At 33.1% G+C, this 16,902-nt stretch overlaps 3 protein-coding genes across 11 annotated transcripts in view; 1 reads left to right on the top strand and 2 right to left on the bottom strand.

Moving 5' to 3' along the window:
* Nucleotides 1–5,755, top strand: part of LOC148167626 (potassium voltage-gated channel subfamily KQT member 1-like) — a 74,943-nt gene extending 69,188 nt beyond the window's left edge. For 8 of the 9 annotated variants that reach the window (XM_088047108.1, XM_088047110.1, XM_088047105.1 and 5 more), the window contains one exon: nt 4,760–5,755. In XM_088047108.1, coding sequence (XP_087903234.1) covers nt 4,760–4,950 — 191 coding nt within the window. In that variant the 3' untranslated portion in view covers nt 4,951–5,755. The remainder of the gene's footprint in view (nt 1–4,759) is intronic. The other variant, XM_088047109.1, reaches the window with a different exon arrangement.
* Nucleotides 5,747–6,817, bottom strand: Pef (penta-EF-hand domain containing protein peflin). The gene is made up of 3 exons (XM_088047112.1): nt 6,669–6,817; nt 6,285–6,618; nt 5,747–6,236 (listed from the first exon to the last, which is right to left on the bottom strand). Exons 1-3 carry the CDS (start codon nt 6,675–6,677, stop codon nt 6,010–6,012), a joined length of 570 nt encoding a protein of 189 aa, XP_087903238.1. The 5' UTR covers nt 6,678–6,817; the 3' UTR covers nt 5,747–6,009.
* Nucleotides 6,818–7,253: 436 nt separating this feature from the next.
* LOC148167624 (lysine-specific demethylase 7B-like) lies at nt 7,254–11,439 on the bottom strand. The gene is made up of 13 exons (XM_088047963.1): nt 11,059–11,439; nt 10,888–10,973; nt 10,417–10,837; nt 10,078–10,369; nt 9,885–10,030; nt 9,634–9,835; nt 9,378–9,587; nt 9,113–9,330; nt 8,869–9,065; nt 8,741–8,822; nt 8,370–8,545; nt 8,101–8,315; nt 7,254–8,053 (listed from the first exon to the last, which is right to left on the bottom strand). The coding sequence occupies exons 1-13, from the start codon at nt 11,148–11,150 to the stop codon at nt 7,871–7,873; spliced, it is 2,520 nt and encodes an 839-aa protein (XP_087904089.1). The 5' UTR covers nt 11,151–11,439; the 3' UTR covers nt 7,254–7,870.
* Between the last annotated feature and the right edge of the window lie 5,463 nt (nt 11,440–16,902).

Below are 16,902 nucleotides of genomic sequence, written 5' to 3'. Positions count from 1 at the left end.
TTGAAAATTTGCATACGCTTATAGTTGACAAAGCTCTAGAAGCTGACACAAAAATTTGTTTTGATATCACGGTTTGTTTGACGTCGCGACGCCTAAAAAGTATAATTTTTAGCGATTTTTGAGTTTTTGCGGTAATATTAGCGAATTCATTTTTTTTTCAACATAACTGTAATACAAATATTTGAGTTTTTATTTTAAATCTACTGCAAATGGTGTTTAAAATTTGCGAAAAAAACGCTGTTTTATCAAGTTAGTTTTAAACATTTTGACGGTGCAGTGACAAACTACGTTTACACCAAAATTTCACAAGTCACTTCATTCACTCATATGAAGGTGAATTTTGATTAACTCGGGCATGTTGCACTTTATGGACACCAGAAATCGTTAATTAACATCGACAAAGCGACAATTTCACCAAGTAAGACTTTTGTTACCATCTAAAACGAACCAAAGGATAGATGTCATTTGTGACACAAGATGTTGACAGACCGGTGTAAACGTAGTTCCCAATTTTGACGTAATGAAATTGGAAACTAACTTGATAAAACAGTATATTTTCCTCACATTTTGAATACAATTCACATTAAATCTAAAATATCAACTGAGATATTTTTAACACACTTATATTAAAAAAAAATTAAATTAGGGGTTGATTTCACAAACCTTCACAATTAGCTAAAAAATACATTTTAAGGCGTCGCGACGCCAAAACTATAAGTGATAAAAATAAATTTTTGGGTCGGCTTCTAGAGCTTTGTCAATTATGAGCGTATGCAAATTTTCAAAATTTTGTTTTTAAAATTAAAGACGATTTTGGGGGTGGACACAAGTGTTGCCGGACCCTGTATATTGAGGAGAGGATGTCTTGAATTAAGAAAGCAATTTCTAGAAATAGCTAACATAGATCCTTTTAGATACATTACAATTCCTGGTGTTTGTATGGCTATATATAGATCAAAATATATTAAGAAAGATACAATTGCAATTGTTGATAATCTACAAAAAGATCAATATTCTCAACAATCAATTTCTTGGTTAAATAGTTTTCATAATCAAAATATAAAACATGCAATAAACGATGGTGAAGTGAGAATATGTGGATCAAAAGTTGATGGCTTTGATCAAAAAACTAATACAGCCTATCAATATCACGGTTGTTTTTGGCATGGTTCTACAAAATGTTATAGTTCAGATTTTATTAATAATAAGAATAAAACAACTATGGAAGATCTTTATGAACAAACAATAGAAAGAAGCGAGCAAATAAAAAAAGCTGGCTATAATTTAATAGAAATGTGGGAATGCAATTGGATTAAATCTAAAGAATATAAAGAAGAAATAAAACAAATTAAAAGCAAATATAAAGAAATTGAAGAACTTAATCCTAGAAATGCATTCTTCGGAGGAAGAACTAATGCTACAAAATTGAAAGTTCATGAAAAGAAAATGAAATATATAGATATTTGTAGTTTATAGCCAACAGTACAATGTTATGATGATTATCCAGTTGGACATCCTATTAAAATATTCAAACCTCCTACATATAATTCAAAATGGTATGGTTTAATAAAATGTGCAATTTTACCGCCAAGAGGTTTGTATCACCCTGTTTTACCTGTTAAAAATAAAAGGAAATCTGGCGATGAAAAACTACCATTTCCATTATGTCAATTGTGTGCAAAATTAAATAATCAAAAAGATAAATGTACTCATACGGAATCTCAAAGAATTATCAGAGGAACCTGGTGTACAAACGAAGTAAAAAAAGCAATTGAAAAAGGATACAAAATAATAACTATTAATGAAGTTTGGCATTTTGAACAAAAATCGAGTTATTTGTTTAAAGGATATGTAAAAGCATTTACGAAAATAAGGTTAGAGACAAGTGAATGGAGAAATGATTTTGAATCAGAAGAAGACTATAGAAAAGTCGTAAAAGAAAATTTAGGTATTGAATTGGGTAAAATAGAAAATAATTCTGGAAAGAGGGCTGTTGCAAAAATCTGCTTAAATTCCTTATGGGGTAAATTTGGTCAAAGACAAAATATGGGGGCAACAGAGTATGTTACAGATATTAAGAGATTTTATGAGATTTTATTAGACGACAGACTTGATAATATACATATCAATGAATTAAACGAAAATATGTTACAAATTGATTACAAGTATAAAGGTTGCTATGTAGAAAATGATTTCAATACCAATATATTCATAGCGGCTTTTACAACCGCAAATGCTAGACTTATAAGATTGTACGAAATGTTAGACATATTAGGAGAAAGTGTAATATATTATGATACAGATAGCATTGTATATATAGATAATGGTAAAAACACGGTAAAAACAGGATGTCTATTGGGAGATTGGACCGATGAATTAGGTAAGGACGTATGGATTGTTGACTGGGTATCAACAGGTCCAAAGAGTTATTGTTATAAAATTAATACAGGTAAAATTGTTTGCAAAATTAAAGGATTTACATTAAACTATGAAACGTCCGAAAAGATTAATTCCCATAGTATAAATAATATTTTAGAACACGAAGACAGTAAAATTAGTACACAATTTAATCGAATTACCAGAGACACTAAAACTAAAGAACTTTTAAATAAAATAGAAACAAAAGAATTTGGTTTTGTTTATGACAAGAGAGTTATTCTAGAAAACTTTGACACAATACCGTTTGGATTTTAATCCTTTTCGTTGGTGCCTTTGAATTTGTTCAATTGCACAACCAAACTAAGATGTTGAAATTTAAATTATTCCACTCATGGTTCCAACCAGGTAAAAATCCCTAGAAAACACTGGTGTGTGGTGAGTAAAAGTAAAATCACTAAAAAGTGACAATTGACATATCATAACAAACAAATTGTTAGGTCTTAACATCCTTTATTTTTTTATCAACAACAATTAATACCTTTCTGTAACTTGAGCAACATGGAGTATGATTATCGGTAAGTAATATTGAAATATGTTGTACAATTATTATTTTGAATTTCATATAGTGAGGTTAGGTCAATTATCGCAAGTGATTATTTTTTGCTTGTATAACTTGCATTTTTTATTATATCTTTTTATAGTGTTTTCGAACCACCACCTGCATTGACCCGAGCATTAACAGAACTTCGCATTATTTACACAAGAAGAAAGAAAATGACTGACATAGTTGCCACTACTATTGGAGATGGATAATACAAACTTATTAAAAACATATAAAGGAACTGTGACTGTGGTAAAATTTCAAGATTCATTTCAAGTTGAAGCACGTTCCAGCGGCATAACACTTGTGGTGGTTCGAAAAATGTTAATTTTTAAAAAAGTTACCTTACCTTACAGGGTATATTTGCTAAAAAATTGAAGTGTTCTGAAGGGGTTTACTAGGAAAAAAGTCTTTAACACGGCAAAATTTCTAATTTTGAGTGTCTTTTAAAGGGAAATTTGCTTCGCTCATGAGGACTTTGTCCGAATTTGTTCGGACAAAACGGTATTCATATGTGTGCTAAAATGCCCCCAACAGAAAAACAGGGTTAAAAGACGAATCTTAAGTGTTTTTAAATGGTAACTTTTCTTGGCCGAAACCGTATTCATGTTTGTTTTGAAGTGGCCCAATAAAAAAAAACAGGGAAAAAAGACGAATTTTAAGTGTTTTTGAAAGAGAAATTTGTTTGTATGAAACCGTATTCACGTTTGATAAAACAAAATATATTTCATAAAATTCGCTTCGCTCATGAGGACTTTGTCCGAATTTTGGCTTTTTTAAAAAAGGGCACGTTTGGAAAAACCGGTCAAATTCTTTAAAAAATGTTAATTTTAAAATATATCTTAAAAACCAGGCTAAAAGTATTAAAAATGTTCTGAAGTAGCCGAACAGAAAAACAGGGTAAAAAAAAAGAATTTTAAGTGTTTTTGAAAGAGAAATTTGTTTGGACCAAACTGTATTTTTGTTTGAAAAAAACGGTGTATTTTCCATGAAATGTTGACTTTTTTGAAAAGGGTGATTTTGAAAAACCGAGCAAATTCTTTAAAAATTTGAACTTTTCAGAAGTTATCTTGAAAACCAGGCTGAAATCATTAAAAATATGTTGCGTTCTGAAGTAGCCCAACAGAAAAAACAGGGTAAAAAGCGAATTTTAAGTGTTTTTAAATGGTAACTTTTCTTGGTCGAAATCATATTCACGTTTGATAAAACAAGCTATATTTCTTAAAATTTTGACTTTTTTTAAAAAAGGGTGACTGAAAACCGAGCAAATTCTTTAAAAATTTTAATTTTTTAAAAGTTATTTTGAAAACGGGAGTCTTATCACGATTTTTCTGCTTTTCTGTTAACCCTTGAAAATCGGGGTGTATTCCTTAAAAAGTAGCTGTGTTCTCAAGGGGCCTAACAGGAAAAAAGTCCTAATTTTGAGTGTTTTTAAAAGGGGAATTTGTTTGGCCAAAATCATGTTCATTTTTGTTCTGAAGTAGCCCAACAGAAAAAAACAGTAAAAAAGCGAACTTTAAGTGTTTTAAATGGTAACTTTTCTTGGCCGAAACCGTATTCACGTTTGATAAAACAGGATATATTTCTTAAAATTTTGACTTTTTTAAAAAAAAGGGTGACTGAAAAACCGGGCAATTTCTTTAAAAATTTTAACTTTTCAAAAGTTATCTTGAAAACCAGGCTGAAATCATTAAAAATGTGTTGTGTTCTGAGGGGGCCTGTATAGTAGTTAAATATTTGTTTTGTTGCAATACCATTACAGTTGTTTTTCTTCTACAGAGATGGAAACGTTACTAACGAAGGAGTGTGAAGAAGACACCACCGAAGATGATACAACAGAAACTACATTACTGTATCCTGAAAAATCTTCAGAAATACTCATTACACCAACGACATTAACGACGAGAAATATTTTCAGCGAAAATGTAGGTCTAATAAAGTCACAAGCAGAACAAAAAAACGATGTATAACAAAAATATGTTAAGTTTTATTGTAAATTTGCATTTAGTACATTTGAAATTTTTAGAAGAGATAAATTTAAAAAAATACGAATATTTTTAACATGTACTGAACTTAGGGCACAATAATGACGCTTACTAATAATAAAAAGATCAAATTCATATTTATAACTTTTTGATCTGACTTGGAGTTTGCTGTAGGATTTGTCTCGAAGATAATTTGAGGTTGTTTTTAAGAAACTAAATTTATTTGCTATAATACAATATTTCTAGTGTACACAGTACAGCGAATTACGCTCTTACGAATAAATATGCTTATAATCATGCTTTTAGATCATTAGATTTTTATGACTTGGCTTAAATTAGTGAATTTTAACAGCATTCACTTTGATGTTGACCAAATTCTCTTTACAGGTGTCAATTAAATAAACGAAATTTTGCACGACTGCTGGTGAAATTCACTCTGAAAATATCATAGTCAAATTTGATATTTATATAAGTTTCTATAAATACTGTGATTAATTTATGAGTTAAAATAGGGTTAGAAGTTAGAAATTAATTAGATTTTTACATTGTGTTCCACTCTCACAAAACCGTAACATTTGTTATCACCCAAAGTGCTCTAAATATTTTTTAGAGTAAAACTATTTATTTAATTAGAGAAAATTTATATACAGAATGCACAGCTCTACTATTTTGTTAAACTCTCCTATCTAATGAACAGTAAATGCTACAAAATTAAATTTCTCTACAAACGTACGAATAGATTAAGATTTACTGTATCAGGTTTTTAATAAAATTAAGAAACTTCAACATTTGACAGTTTTTTAATCATCAAAATATACACCACTTATTGTCACAAAATATAATCTGAATTTGACTAAAATGTATGATCCATTAAATTTGTTCTAGGCAAGCCATGCATTATTAACTTATGTTAAATGAGAATCAACAACTGTGCGCTGGTATTAGGTACTCATTGAGACTGCAATTTAATGGACCATATAGTTTTTTAATCATCAAAATATAAACTAATTGCAAGAAAATATAATCAAATCTAAAAAATAAGGTTCATGTGGAACAGTTTATAGCAACACTAAGAAAATCCTCAAATGCAATAGTAATCACACCTTTCATTTCCCTGTCTCTTGTCCTGAAGGCTTCCGTAAAACGTTGTATCTGCACACAAAGAACAATAAACTGGTCCACTGAGATTTGTTTATGATTCTGTAAGTCGCTTTTTGATATTAAAAACTTTATAAAATCCGGCGTGAATTTGAAGCCCATCTGTTGTAAAGCTGTAAAAACCCAAATAACAATTTTATTGAATTCAATAAACCAGTTACCTTGGGCAAGTTCCTGTTCCTCAATATGTCCAGACTGATCTCTATCATAGTTCCGGAAAACAGCCAACCATTGATTGATATACGTAAATAATTGTTGAAATTCGTTAATATCAATTGTTCCTGTTTTGTCTTTATCAAACATTCCAATCATTAGCTTGCAAGCAGTGTCTGAAAAGTTTTTTCCCTGCCCGTTAATAAGAGCACTTTGAAGTTCCTGCCAATTTATTTGTCCGGAACGATCTTTATCAACTGTATTAAACCAATTCTGTACATCGGGGGTCACCCCTTGTTGTCCAACGCCAGGAGCATAACCTCCAAAACCTTGATTAGGATTCTAAACGTTTTAATTTAATAGGGGGGAAAAATTGATATTTTGATACTTACCCCATACATTATATCTGGCAATGAGTCACAAATTAACTGGAAAACATTGAAAAATGTAACAGGAAGTCAATATTTATGTTGACTTGATGACAGAGGCTTGACAGATGACAGCTGTCAAACGTTGTTATAATTAATGAAAAAAAAGATACTAACACAACAAATTTTATTACATTGAAGTGGAAACACACGTTGAGCGCCTAAATAAGAGTTATAAACTTTGTTTTAAAAATACTGTTCCTTAAAACTGAAGACGTATGAACAAGAGATCGTTTATTGACTTCGACTTGCAAGTACGGACGAATCACAAGCGTTTGCTAGCGAGCGCTAAAATTCAAATTTTCAATAAAGTCCTGGAAGTATTTTATTTTAATTTAGTTGTGTACATCGGTGAATGCAGTAGGCAAAATGATTTTTCCTGTAGGCCTGACAATGGCGTTAATAAAACAAATGAAAAATTGAAAGTAATTTTTTTGGGAGCTAAAATTACTGTAGTTTGACCACAACATTCGTGATCGGCAGTTTAATTAATTATCCTAGTTTTAGTAGTTGAAAAGATTAGTTTTAAACCCGTTCTATAAAGACTGTATTACAATGATAAAATCAAGCTTTTCTTTGTACTTTATTTTTTAAGAATTAATACCCATACAAATGAAAAAACTTGGAAATTGTAAATAGAAACATAAATAATTAATTTAGTGAACATTCTAAAAATACTATCAGTGTTGTGTAGATAAAGTTATCTTAAAACAATATATATAAATAAATCCTGTAGTCATTTACTCACTTTAAATGTCAAACTACTTGAGTAAGTAAATAAATACTAACATTTTCAAGATATACATATTTTAAAAACTATACTAAATGCAAAATTGATTTTTGCATGATCACAGAAATGAACGTTATGTACATTTTGAACAATTACAAATTTAATGAAGGTTCCCTGATTATCATTTCAATACTTTTAAAAGGATACTAAATTGATAAATAAACGTAATGAGACTCAATATATACAGATGATTACAAAAATATTGCAATACTTCTTTATAGTGACGATCCAACAGAATGTGTTACCAATAAATTAAAAAAAAATATAACACCATACCCCTACCAATGGCACCAATATCTTAAAAAAAAACTTAAAATACGAAAGCAATTAATATTAATAAAGCAATCGAGATTGATCTGTACAAAATTACACTTGATTAGTGGATCATTTTATGTATTTTTAGGATTTTTCCTAGTCGTTGTTTGACAGTCTTCATCCCTTTCCTAGGCTTGGGAGTTGATGTGGTTGAGGTACTTGGCATTGAAATTGTATTAGACGACGGACTTTTAATATCAACTTTCGGTTTAATTTTCTTTCGCCGGTATTGCCTTTTCGGCGCCTAAAAAATAACAAGTAAATAACAAATAACAATAAAGCAATTCTCACTTTTTCCGGCAAGTCATTCGCTCTTCTTGCAGCCGCCGCTTCTAATACTTTTTCAACAGCTTGTTTTTTTGTCCCTTCCCTCGCTGGTCTGTTCATTTTCGGTAAAAGTGGACCAACTCGAGCTTTCGGATTCCAAGCTTCATCAATTTTTGAACGTCCCCGCGGTTTAAATATATGAATGTCTTCATCGTCGGAGTTATCCAGAGATGGGTAAACTAAATTGATTTTGTTTGAATGTGTTCAAGATTTTCTTACTACTACTATCTTACTGTATTCTTCGTCTTGATGGACGTTATTCAAGTTTCCATCTTCTAGAGGCGGGCTGTTACTATAGTTTCTTGAAGATCTTGAATTTACTTTTCCTGATTGGAGATAAGTTTGACCTATAGAGAGCATTCCGGCGATGGCTTCTTGAGTGGACGGTGAAGCGCGACCGTTGTCCTCACTGGACAAATAATCTAATTAAAATCAAATATAAGATTAGTGGTTTGGAATTTTCTAATGGCGCCCCAGAGAACAAAGTCCTCATTGTGTCTAAATCTGGAAGGTATCAATTCTCACTCGTTTAACAATAGAAATTACAACTGTGAAGTTAAAAAGAAAACCCCTGAGAAATCTAAGACTGCAGAATTTGGCTTACGTTGTTAACGCAGACGCTTTAAGTAGAGATTCTATTCCATTTTTCGGTAGATCCATATCGATCACTGCCTCCTTACTCTTAACTGCAACGAACCAATAAAGCATTTGCTGTGAAAATAAACAACATACCAGGAAAGCGCACTTTGAGGGTGCTAGTCACCTGTTTTTTCTTTTTAGGTGTGGGATTTTCATCAATAGTAAAATTAAAACAGTCTTCTTCTCTATCACTTTCATCGTGGAAATCATAAATAGATTTTGAACTATGTGCTAATCCAAAATGTTCATCTGGAATGTTTGAGTTGCCATGTGGGAGGATGTCTTTAGATCTACAATGCCGAATTAAATATAATTTTAGTTTCTTGAGTGTCTATACCCTAATTTGAACTTCAATACTGCTCCTCCTCTGTGTACAGCGGTTGTTTGTTCCGGTCGTGAGAACTGAGAGGAGTCCCAACTTTGTTCATTTAGATTTATTCGTTGTTCGTTGTAATTTGTTGCGTCGTAGGGAAATGTCACTGGTTTTGGGAGAGTCAGTTTCAAAGCTGGTTGACGTGAATGTGGATATTCAATAATATTGGGCTCAGTTATAAACTGAAATGCAAAAATGTATTCTTGAAGGGACAAATGGTGAATTTTACATCTTGAGTGGACGATTTTGGTGATAACGAATAATCGACGAAATCCCTATTTATCGGTCTTTTCCTCTTCCGTTTTGATTCCCGTTCGGGTTTTGGAGGATTCAACTGATTTATAAACCTCTCAGCGTGTCTAATTTCCCGTGACATGTCTTTTAAGAGTTGAACTGGGTTTACTGTGTATGGAATTTGTTCTCTGACACTTGTATTATACTAAAACAAAACGCTGACTTCTTAGTATTTTCTTCCAAGGACTTACATCTTTTTCAGCATTCCATTGCTTAAGGGTGATCAAAAGTGTCTTCAATCCCACAAGTAGATTGCTAGGGCACTTTCTTTCTTCGTTATTAAGCTCCGAGATTTTTTTTAAAAGGTTTAAGGCAGCAAACCAGTTAATTAGTTCAAAATTTGGATACCGATACTTGGAGACTGTTTTTACTTTCTTCTCAATGTCGTACACCCTGAAAAACAAAACAATGATTTCTATTCCGACTCCATCATGGGACTTACGTCAACTGCATCGGAATATTAAGACTTTGGAGAAAATTTCCTCCAAAAACCAACGAGTCTATGGGTGTCAAAACTGCATGAATCCAACCAGTTGGAATCATCATAGTCTGCCCTTGTCTCAGCACGCATTTGTAGCAACGATCAACCTGAGAAAATCGTTGCAATTTTAGTTTTTTTCATCAAGACTTGTTACCTGATCCCCAAAAAACGTCTCGCTCTGATTGCTTGAAGTCATCCATTGTTGGTACAACGTGAGATTCGCTGGTGTGGGTCTGATCAAATAAAAAATTTTCTCTCCTCTTAGGACGTGGTACCATACACTAGTACCCCCAAAATCAATATGAAAATCCGTGTAAGAGTCTTTAACGCTCATCAAACAGTATTTTTGAACATGTGGTTTTCCTACTGGAAAATCTCGCGGCCAGACAGTATTCGCCCAGTCTAACTTCCTCGCAATTAAAGGAGCTTCCACTAAAGGTGCCAGTCTGGAAAAATGAGTGAGAAATGGTTTTTATTCAATCCTCGTTCTTACGCGGTGTTTGAAAATTCCAGACTAACAACATTGAAAACTCTTGTTCTGTTTAAACTGTTGAAGTATTCTACAAAGTCTCTTAGTTTCATTTTTATGTTGCATTGTCGTGTTACGTCAATCACGTCGATTTCCGTGTCGCCCCCAACATAAGATTCTACATCATATAAACTAAAATTGTCAGGAGGGAGTGTCATATCAAGACCATCTTTTGCATCTACTACAATTGGGTTGTTGAAACCTTGTTGCTGGAGTAAGGTTTCTGTAATTTGTTGTCCTCTCATATGAATTACGACTTCACCTTCATTAGCAAAATGTCTAGCTAATAACTCTCTTATAAATACCCCTGTACCAGTTTGAACAGGTTTTGTTGTGGCATCATCATCCCAGTAGTCGTGTCTATGCCAATTTCTATATGGTTTATCTAAAAGTACCACAGGTTGGGTGAAAGTAATACTCACAATTAACACTTACATATTGAAGGACCAAATATTGGAGCACATTTTGGACAGTGATATTTATCAATTTCGATGGCTAAATGCTCTTGAAAATTACAGCAACTGAAGGAAAAAACAATAAATGTTTTGGTAAATACAAATAGGGTTATGTTAAACACTAGCTTCCAAATTCTTTTGTTTATTTTACCTGCTATGGAACCAGTCTTTACAAGCATCACATTGGATCATAAAAATGTTAGGATCGTAAGGTTGACCACATAAGCAATACGATGCGTCCATTATAAAATATTATTTTGTAAACTGGTTGTGTAAACTAACCAAACTAATACAATCTGACATAATGTTGTCAGAAGTGTCAAATCAAATTTGTCCCTGTCAACACCAAAGTCCCTGGTTTTATGTGGGTAGTTTATGAGTATTCTGCTGGTTGTAAGCCACCCGCAGGTAGAAATCCAACTTTTCCAAAAAGAAAATTCATTTTTTTACAAATAAATCCGTTAAATCTGGGGTTAAATACCCTCTTGGGTGAAATTTAGTGATCAAACTCCAAATTCCCTAAACACTAGTGCGCTTGAGTTACTGGTGTGAAGTTAGCGCTCCGCATAGCTAGCGCACAATTCACAAAAGCACCCCCATGGAATATCCACAAAAATCGACCATTGGGGGCTATTCGGGTGTCAACAGATGGCGCAATTAAACTGGAAAATGGCGGCTTTAACTGTGAACAGTATCTAACAAGCAACAAAAATTTGCATTTTTCTTTATTTAAAATGCCATACGATGCAGATAATTGTCTTAAATAAACAAGCATTCTTCGGACATTTAATAGAAGGCTGCTGTGGACTTATTGGCGGTTCAGATCAATATTTCTTGGCGATTTCATTCTGTAATTCGGCTCTGGTTTTAAAAGAAAGTTTCATATTTATGTAATAGTCAGGGAAATGATACACCGGTGGCAATTGAATGTTTTCCAACATTTTTTTTGCAAGTAAAACCTATAAACCAACATCAACGTAGCTGTATTTGGCTTTTTTCAATTTTATATTTTTAGTGCGTGCGTTTCTGCCAATTTTCAGTATCTCATGATACAAATTGTTACTAGAAGGCTTCTTCTAACATTTAACATTGTCAGTGAGCCTGATTCGTTGAATTATGTTAACATTTCTTGCCAATTTACTCTTGAATAATATGAGACATTTGACCATTTAAATATTAAACAAAACGACAAATCACTTTAGTCCTAAGCAGGGAAAAAGTCTAGACACAAAGTAGAAGTATTTTAAACTGTTAATTTGCCAAATTCAACAACGAAAACGGTTTAAAAACACTTTTCAAAGACAGGCCGTTTTTGTTGTTCACCGTTTCGGCGTTTCGCCAATTTTTCCAAAAGGAGAAAAGCACCAGAAAAATGATTTCAAAAATTGTTTCTTTATTTTTGTCTTAATTTCCGAGATATGAAAAAAAATCAATTTCGAACCTCCAAAATTTTAACCCAAAATTTCAAATGCCTCTAACTCAGTTATTTGTTGACGTACGACAAAAATGATGGTAGTTTTGGATTCAGCGCAAAATTCTGCTTATCCAGGCTTAACAAATAATCAACATATTGACCGAATTAAAGGGTGATTTAAGAGGGTTATTTTCAAGAAGTGGTTTCGGGGCGAAAACTGCGTTTAGTATTATTGAATTATTTATCGATCGAAAGAGGAGCTCAAGATCTATCGACTGACCAAATCTCAGATCGATCGGGCAAGTAGTTTACGAGGGGCGATCGAAAAACGAAAAATTGAAAATTTTTCATCGATTGAGTCGCCCAAAAAATTGACCATCGAATTTTTGACTTTTGAGGGCTTATTTTAAAGTAGAATGAGCCGAGAAAAACGATGCCGCTAATCGTTTTTCAAAATCTTTTTTAGTTTCGGGGATATCGAGCTTTGAAATTTTTCCAACTCAAAATCCAATATCCAAAACTTTGATTGCTCATAACTCAATTATTTCTGGACCGATTTTAACAAATCTTGTCCTTTTAGATTCTACGCAAAATTCTGCATAAAATGAGCATGTTAAGATTGCTTTATAAATAGGCAAAATAGCGGCCGAGTCTAAATTAGAGACTGATTTTGAATTCGAACTATCTAAGTAAAAAATTGCGAGAATAACGTTTCGTTATATTTGCCATAATTCCGGAGAAATCGGGAAAAATCTAATGGGCCAATTTACTTCATTTTTTGTGGAAAACATCATCAATGAAGTGAAGTTGTCTTCTGTGTTGTAATATTGTGTTTTGAGGTATTTTCTTTTACATTATCAATCATCAATGCTGTTTTTGGTCTTAATTTTTTTTGGAAAATTTTTGAAATTTGAGTTAGGACCTTATTAGGTAAAAAAGCGCGAGAAAAACGATTTTGAAAACACTATTTTGATGCCTGTCATACTTTCGGAGATATCGAGTTTTAAACAAAGCGGCATTAAAAATGCACTATTAAACAACTTAAAACGCTTTTTCGATTTTCAAGATTTTCAACGGATTCTAAACAAAAAAACGCAAGGAATACGATGGTGAAAAGGATTGCTCATAATCTGTCGTAGTTTCGTAGATATTCAACTTTGAATATTTTGCAACTCAAAATTCAATATCCAAAACTTTGATTGCTCATAACTCAGTTATTTGTGGAGCAATATTTAAAACTTTCACCATTTTGGAATCTATGTGGCATTTTGCGTAAAATGATGACGAATTCTTTAAGATTGTTCCATAAACCGAGTGTTTGGAGAAACCTGTAATGTCGGGAATGAGTCGAAGCTTGCTCCACAGAGGTGGCAACTTGAAAATCCGCGCTTGATTAAAAAAATATGGAAATGTTTTCCAGCAATTTTTTTTAAAGTGTCCCTGGTCAATTGAGCCGTAATAGGAGGACGCAACAATTAAATAATTTCACCCTATTTAGCAAATTTTCGGTTTAATTTTCAAAATTCAAGTGGGTAAGATTCGTTTGACTGGCGTATTCTAGAAATTCGGCTGTTTTGTTTGGGTTTAAATTTCTATAGCGGTGTTACTGCACCATGTTAAAGAAAGTTTTTTTTCTCAAAAAACGAGTTAAATAATCAGTTACTTTATAAAATCCATCATTTATTTAGTCGTGCTCTGAATTTAGTTCAGCAAAGACGTGTTGTGTTGGAACTCGAACTCATAGATTCGCGTCTGCTTGTGAATTAGTAAATCATTATTTTAGCTTATTCATGTTATTAATTTTAGTAGGATCTCGATAAAGCGAACTTTGATAACACAGATAACTATTTTTATTCGTTTCTTTCACATTTTTGAGCCCCTGCACCTACAATACAATACGCAGAAATCTGTTTACTCAAATGAAAGATTTCCAGTTCTAGTTTTCTTGCTCGACAATAAAAGTATAAAGATATTTAAAAAAAAGTTGCATTTGGTTTATTTAGAATTTGATTTAATGATTCCACAAGTTCACTTTTACTTTAAGAAGTTTTCTTTCTGGTAAAATAGAATAGAACCAAAATTTATTTAAAATCAATAATCTCAATGGAAGTTTGGATTTATTTGATTTGCTGGGTAAAAGTGTCTCTGCTATAAAGGCCTTGTTTTGTATTTTAAGTCAATCTATTCGTCGAGAGATGTCTCTTAACACTAAATCATATGTTTTGTCCAATTATACGAGAATTCAAAAAATAGTTCAGGCTGTTATCGGATCACATATTTTAAAAATTGTCAGAAAATTCAAAACGCATTTTTTCGTATAATTGTCGATTATTAAGTTAGTCAAAATGTTAAGACTCTTATTAGTACATAATTAAATATTACTATGTGTTTTTAGAAAAAAATCTGTGAAGATTAATAGAATGATTCCATTTTCTACGTACTAAATAATTAAAAAGGGCGAAAGATAAGCTGCACGCTTAGCTCTTCCTGAGATTCATCATATGTTATCGTGTCAGTTTTCGCCCTAGAATGTTTCCATTTCGTGATTAGGAAAATCAGTCTTTTTCGCCGTTCTTAAGTTGCAATTAAAAGGGTGTTTTGAAAGGGTTGTTTCAGTGTGAGTTTTTGTCGATTTTATCGGTGGAGGTTTGAAAGCAGCGAAAGAATAAAGTATCGATTGTCCGGAGAACGTCGAGACGAGAGTTCAATTAAAAATTAAAAAACAATTATTTTTTAAGAAAATTGATTGTGGCAAGTTAAATAAAATATAAGTGAGCTGCTGAAACTCATCTGTCCAAGGCGACGTTGAAACGAGAAAGCTGTGTGAAGACAAAATGAACGTTGTTTTTAATTATTACCGGGAGATTAAAACATGCAGCTAAAATGCAAAGGATATTACCTCATTTATAACGTTATAAAGGAGAAAACTTCCTTCTTAGAAGTCCCTAACCTAGTCACCCGACAAATTATAATCTCATTTCTGTGGCGTTCTTAATGTGGCAACTTCCTTAAAACCACGATTTTATTAATATATTATAGATCTAAGGCTGGATTCGAATGTAATTTTCTCTTGGGTCTTGATGGAACAGCTGGTCAGGTAATCTTTCAGTAATGGACGCGTTGTGGTGGACATCAACGGGATAAGTAGCTTATTAACTCCGATAAGCTTGCAGTTGTGCCTCCTCGTCTCAAGCTTGTTGCCAAGTAACAATACACAAATGCAGATACTTTGATTAAAGAGGTAGCTGACCCTTACCCTTGTATTCATTTCGCTAACGAGATGATGGTTTTGACAATTTTTTTCAGTGTGAAGGAAAGGAAATCTGCTTGGAATAAGCTGTTAGAAGGTAGTGTATCTGTGAAAGTGGCCGCGTGTATGACCCAACTTTAACGGTCGCAAGTGGATAAGTGGTTTTGGTTGTAGGTTTCGCGATCCATTTGTATGGATTGACCGGTAGAAGGAACCCCGGATGCAACAGCAATGGACCATGAATCGACTCGGCAGTTCCTTTAAATGGCACATCGACGAAGAACCGATCACCCGTTTAAATATAGTCGGACGTTTTTACGTTTTGATAAAAAAATGAGTAGAGAGAGAAGCGGAAAGCGACAGTCTTCGACGACGTTGTTGGAGTCTGAAGCAAACTCAATTAGGATAGTAGCGTCGGTGGAAAACATAATGACAGATATCTAAGCAACGATTACACTAATTGTACTTCTGCGATCGTCATCAACAACTTGTAACAGGTGCAGAGAGTGAGGGTAAAATGCTCGGCTCAATTTGTTTATGCCGATATCCATATCCTGTTAGTAGCACCTGGATTATTCAGAGTAAAAGCGGTCTATCAAGATTGATAGTCACTTGATATAAATATGGTATTTTGTTCAGGAGAGGAACCGTACAGTTCTCGAGGAGCATCATCAGCATCCTCTCAACGAAAAGCTCTCGTCACGAGTACATAAGATTAATAGTAGGCTTTGTTTAGCCTATGTAAATGCTATTAGCGCATTTACTACGCTTAAAGGCTGTGCTCCAGCATTTATTTACTACAACACGATATCCAAATACTCTGCGATTTATCATGCATTGCTAATCAACGATAGCATTCTGTATAGCATATTGCGCGTCCTATTCCTGTCCAATTGTTAGCTCTGCTTAAGGAAGGGTTAACATCTTGCCGGGAATTTGAAATAAATCCCTGCAGCCGCGCGGACTCTGTGGCTTTAATTGATTTAATTACATTGTGTTAATTAGGGTGGCTGTTTGGAAGCAATTGGATATAACGCTACACTGTAATTTCCAAATGCACGAAAGGCACATTTAGGGGAAATGCCGACCGAAATTACACACTTCTTCATTCCACACTTTTCACTAAGCTCTATAAAAACATAAACAACATTGTTCCTTCCATTATCATTCAGTCTATTTCACTTTGTCCCTATCTTCCGAGTCGGTCATCTGTGTGTAATTCGAATGGAAATTTGGCGGATAGTGACGGTCCTCGCCGATTGGAAATGTTCTCTGCTACAAGCAGGAGAAACGGACTTCGATTAGGTAAATGAAGATTCGGGAAGAAGCCA

This window comes from Gnatocerus cornutus, chromosome 10 (genome assembly GCF_029298725.1).
Source record: "Gnatocerus cornutus isolate USDA-ARS CGAHR chromosome 10, icGnaCorn1.1, whole genome shotgun sequence".
In the NCBI taxonomy this organism is placed as follows: domain Eukaryota; kingdom Metazoa; phylum Arthropoda; class Insecta; order Coleoptera; family Tenebrionidae; genus Gnatocerus; species Gnatocerus cornutus.
This window is presented reverse-complemented; position numbering and strand designations above follow the sequence as displayed.

Bases quoted from the DNA above. Each gene is read 5' to 3' on its own strand.
- Pef (XM_088047112.1), bottom strand. The intron at 6,237-6,284 runs GTAACTGGTTTA...GGGTTTTTACAG, and splicing joins GGAACAGGAACTTGCCCAAG to CTTTACAACAGATGGGCTTC.
- LOC148167624 (XM_088047963.1), bottom strand. From the start codon at position 11,150: ATGGACGCATCGTATTGCTTATGTGGTCAACCTTACGATCCTAACATT. The intron at 9,588-9,633 runs GTAAGTCCTTGG...GTTTTGTTTTAG, and splicing joins AATGGAATGCTGAAAAAGAT to TATAATACAAGTGTCAGAGA. The intron at 8,054-8,100 runs GTGAGAATTGCT...GTTATTTTTTAG, and splicing joins CGAATGACTTGCCGGAAAAA to GCGCCGAAAAGGCAATACCG.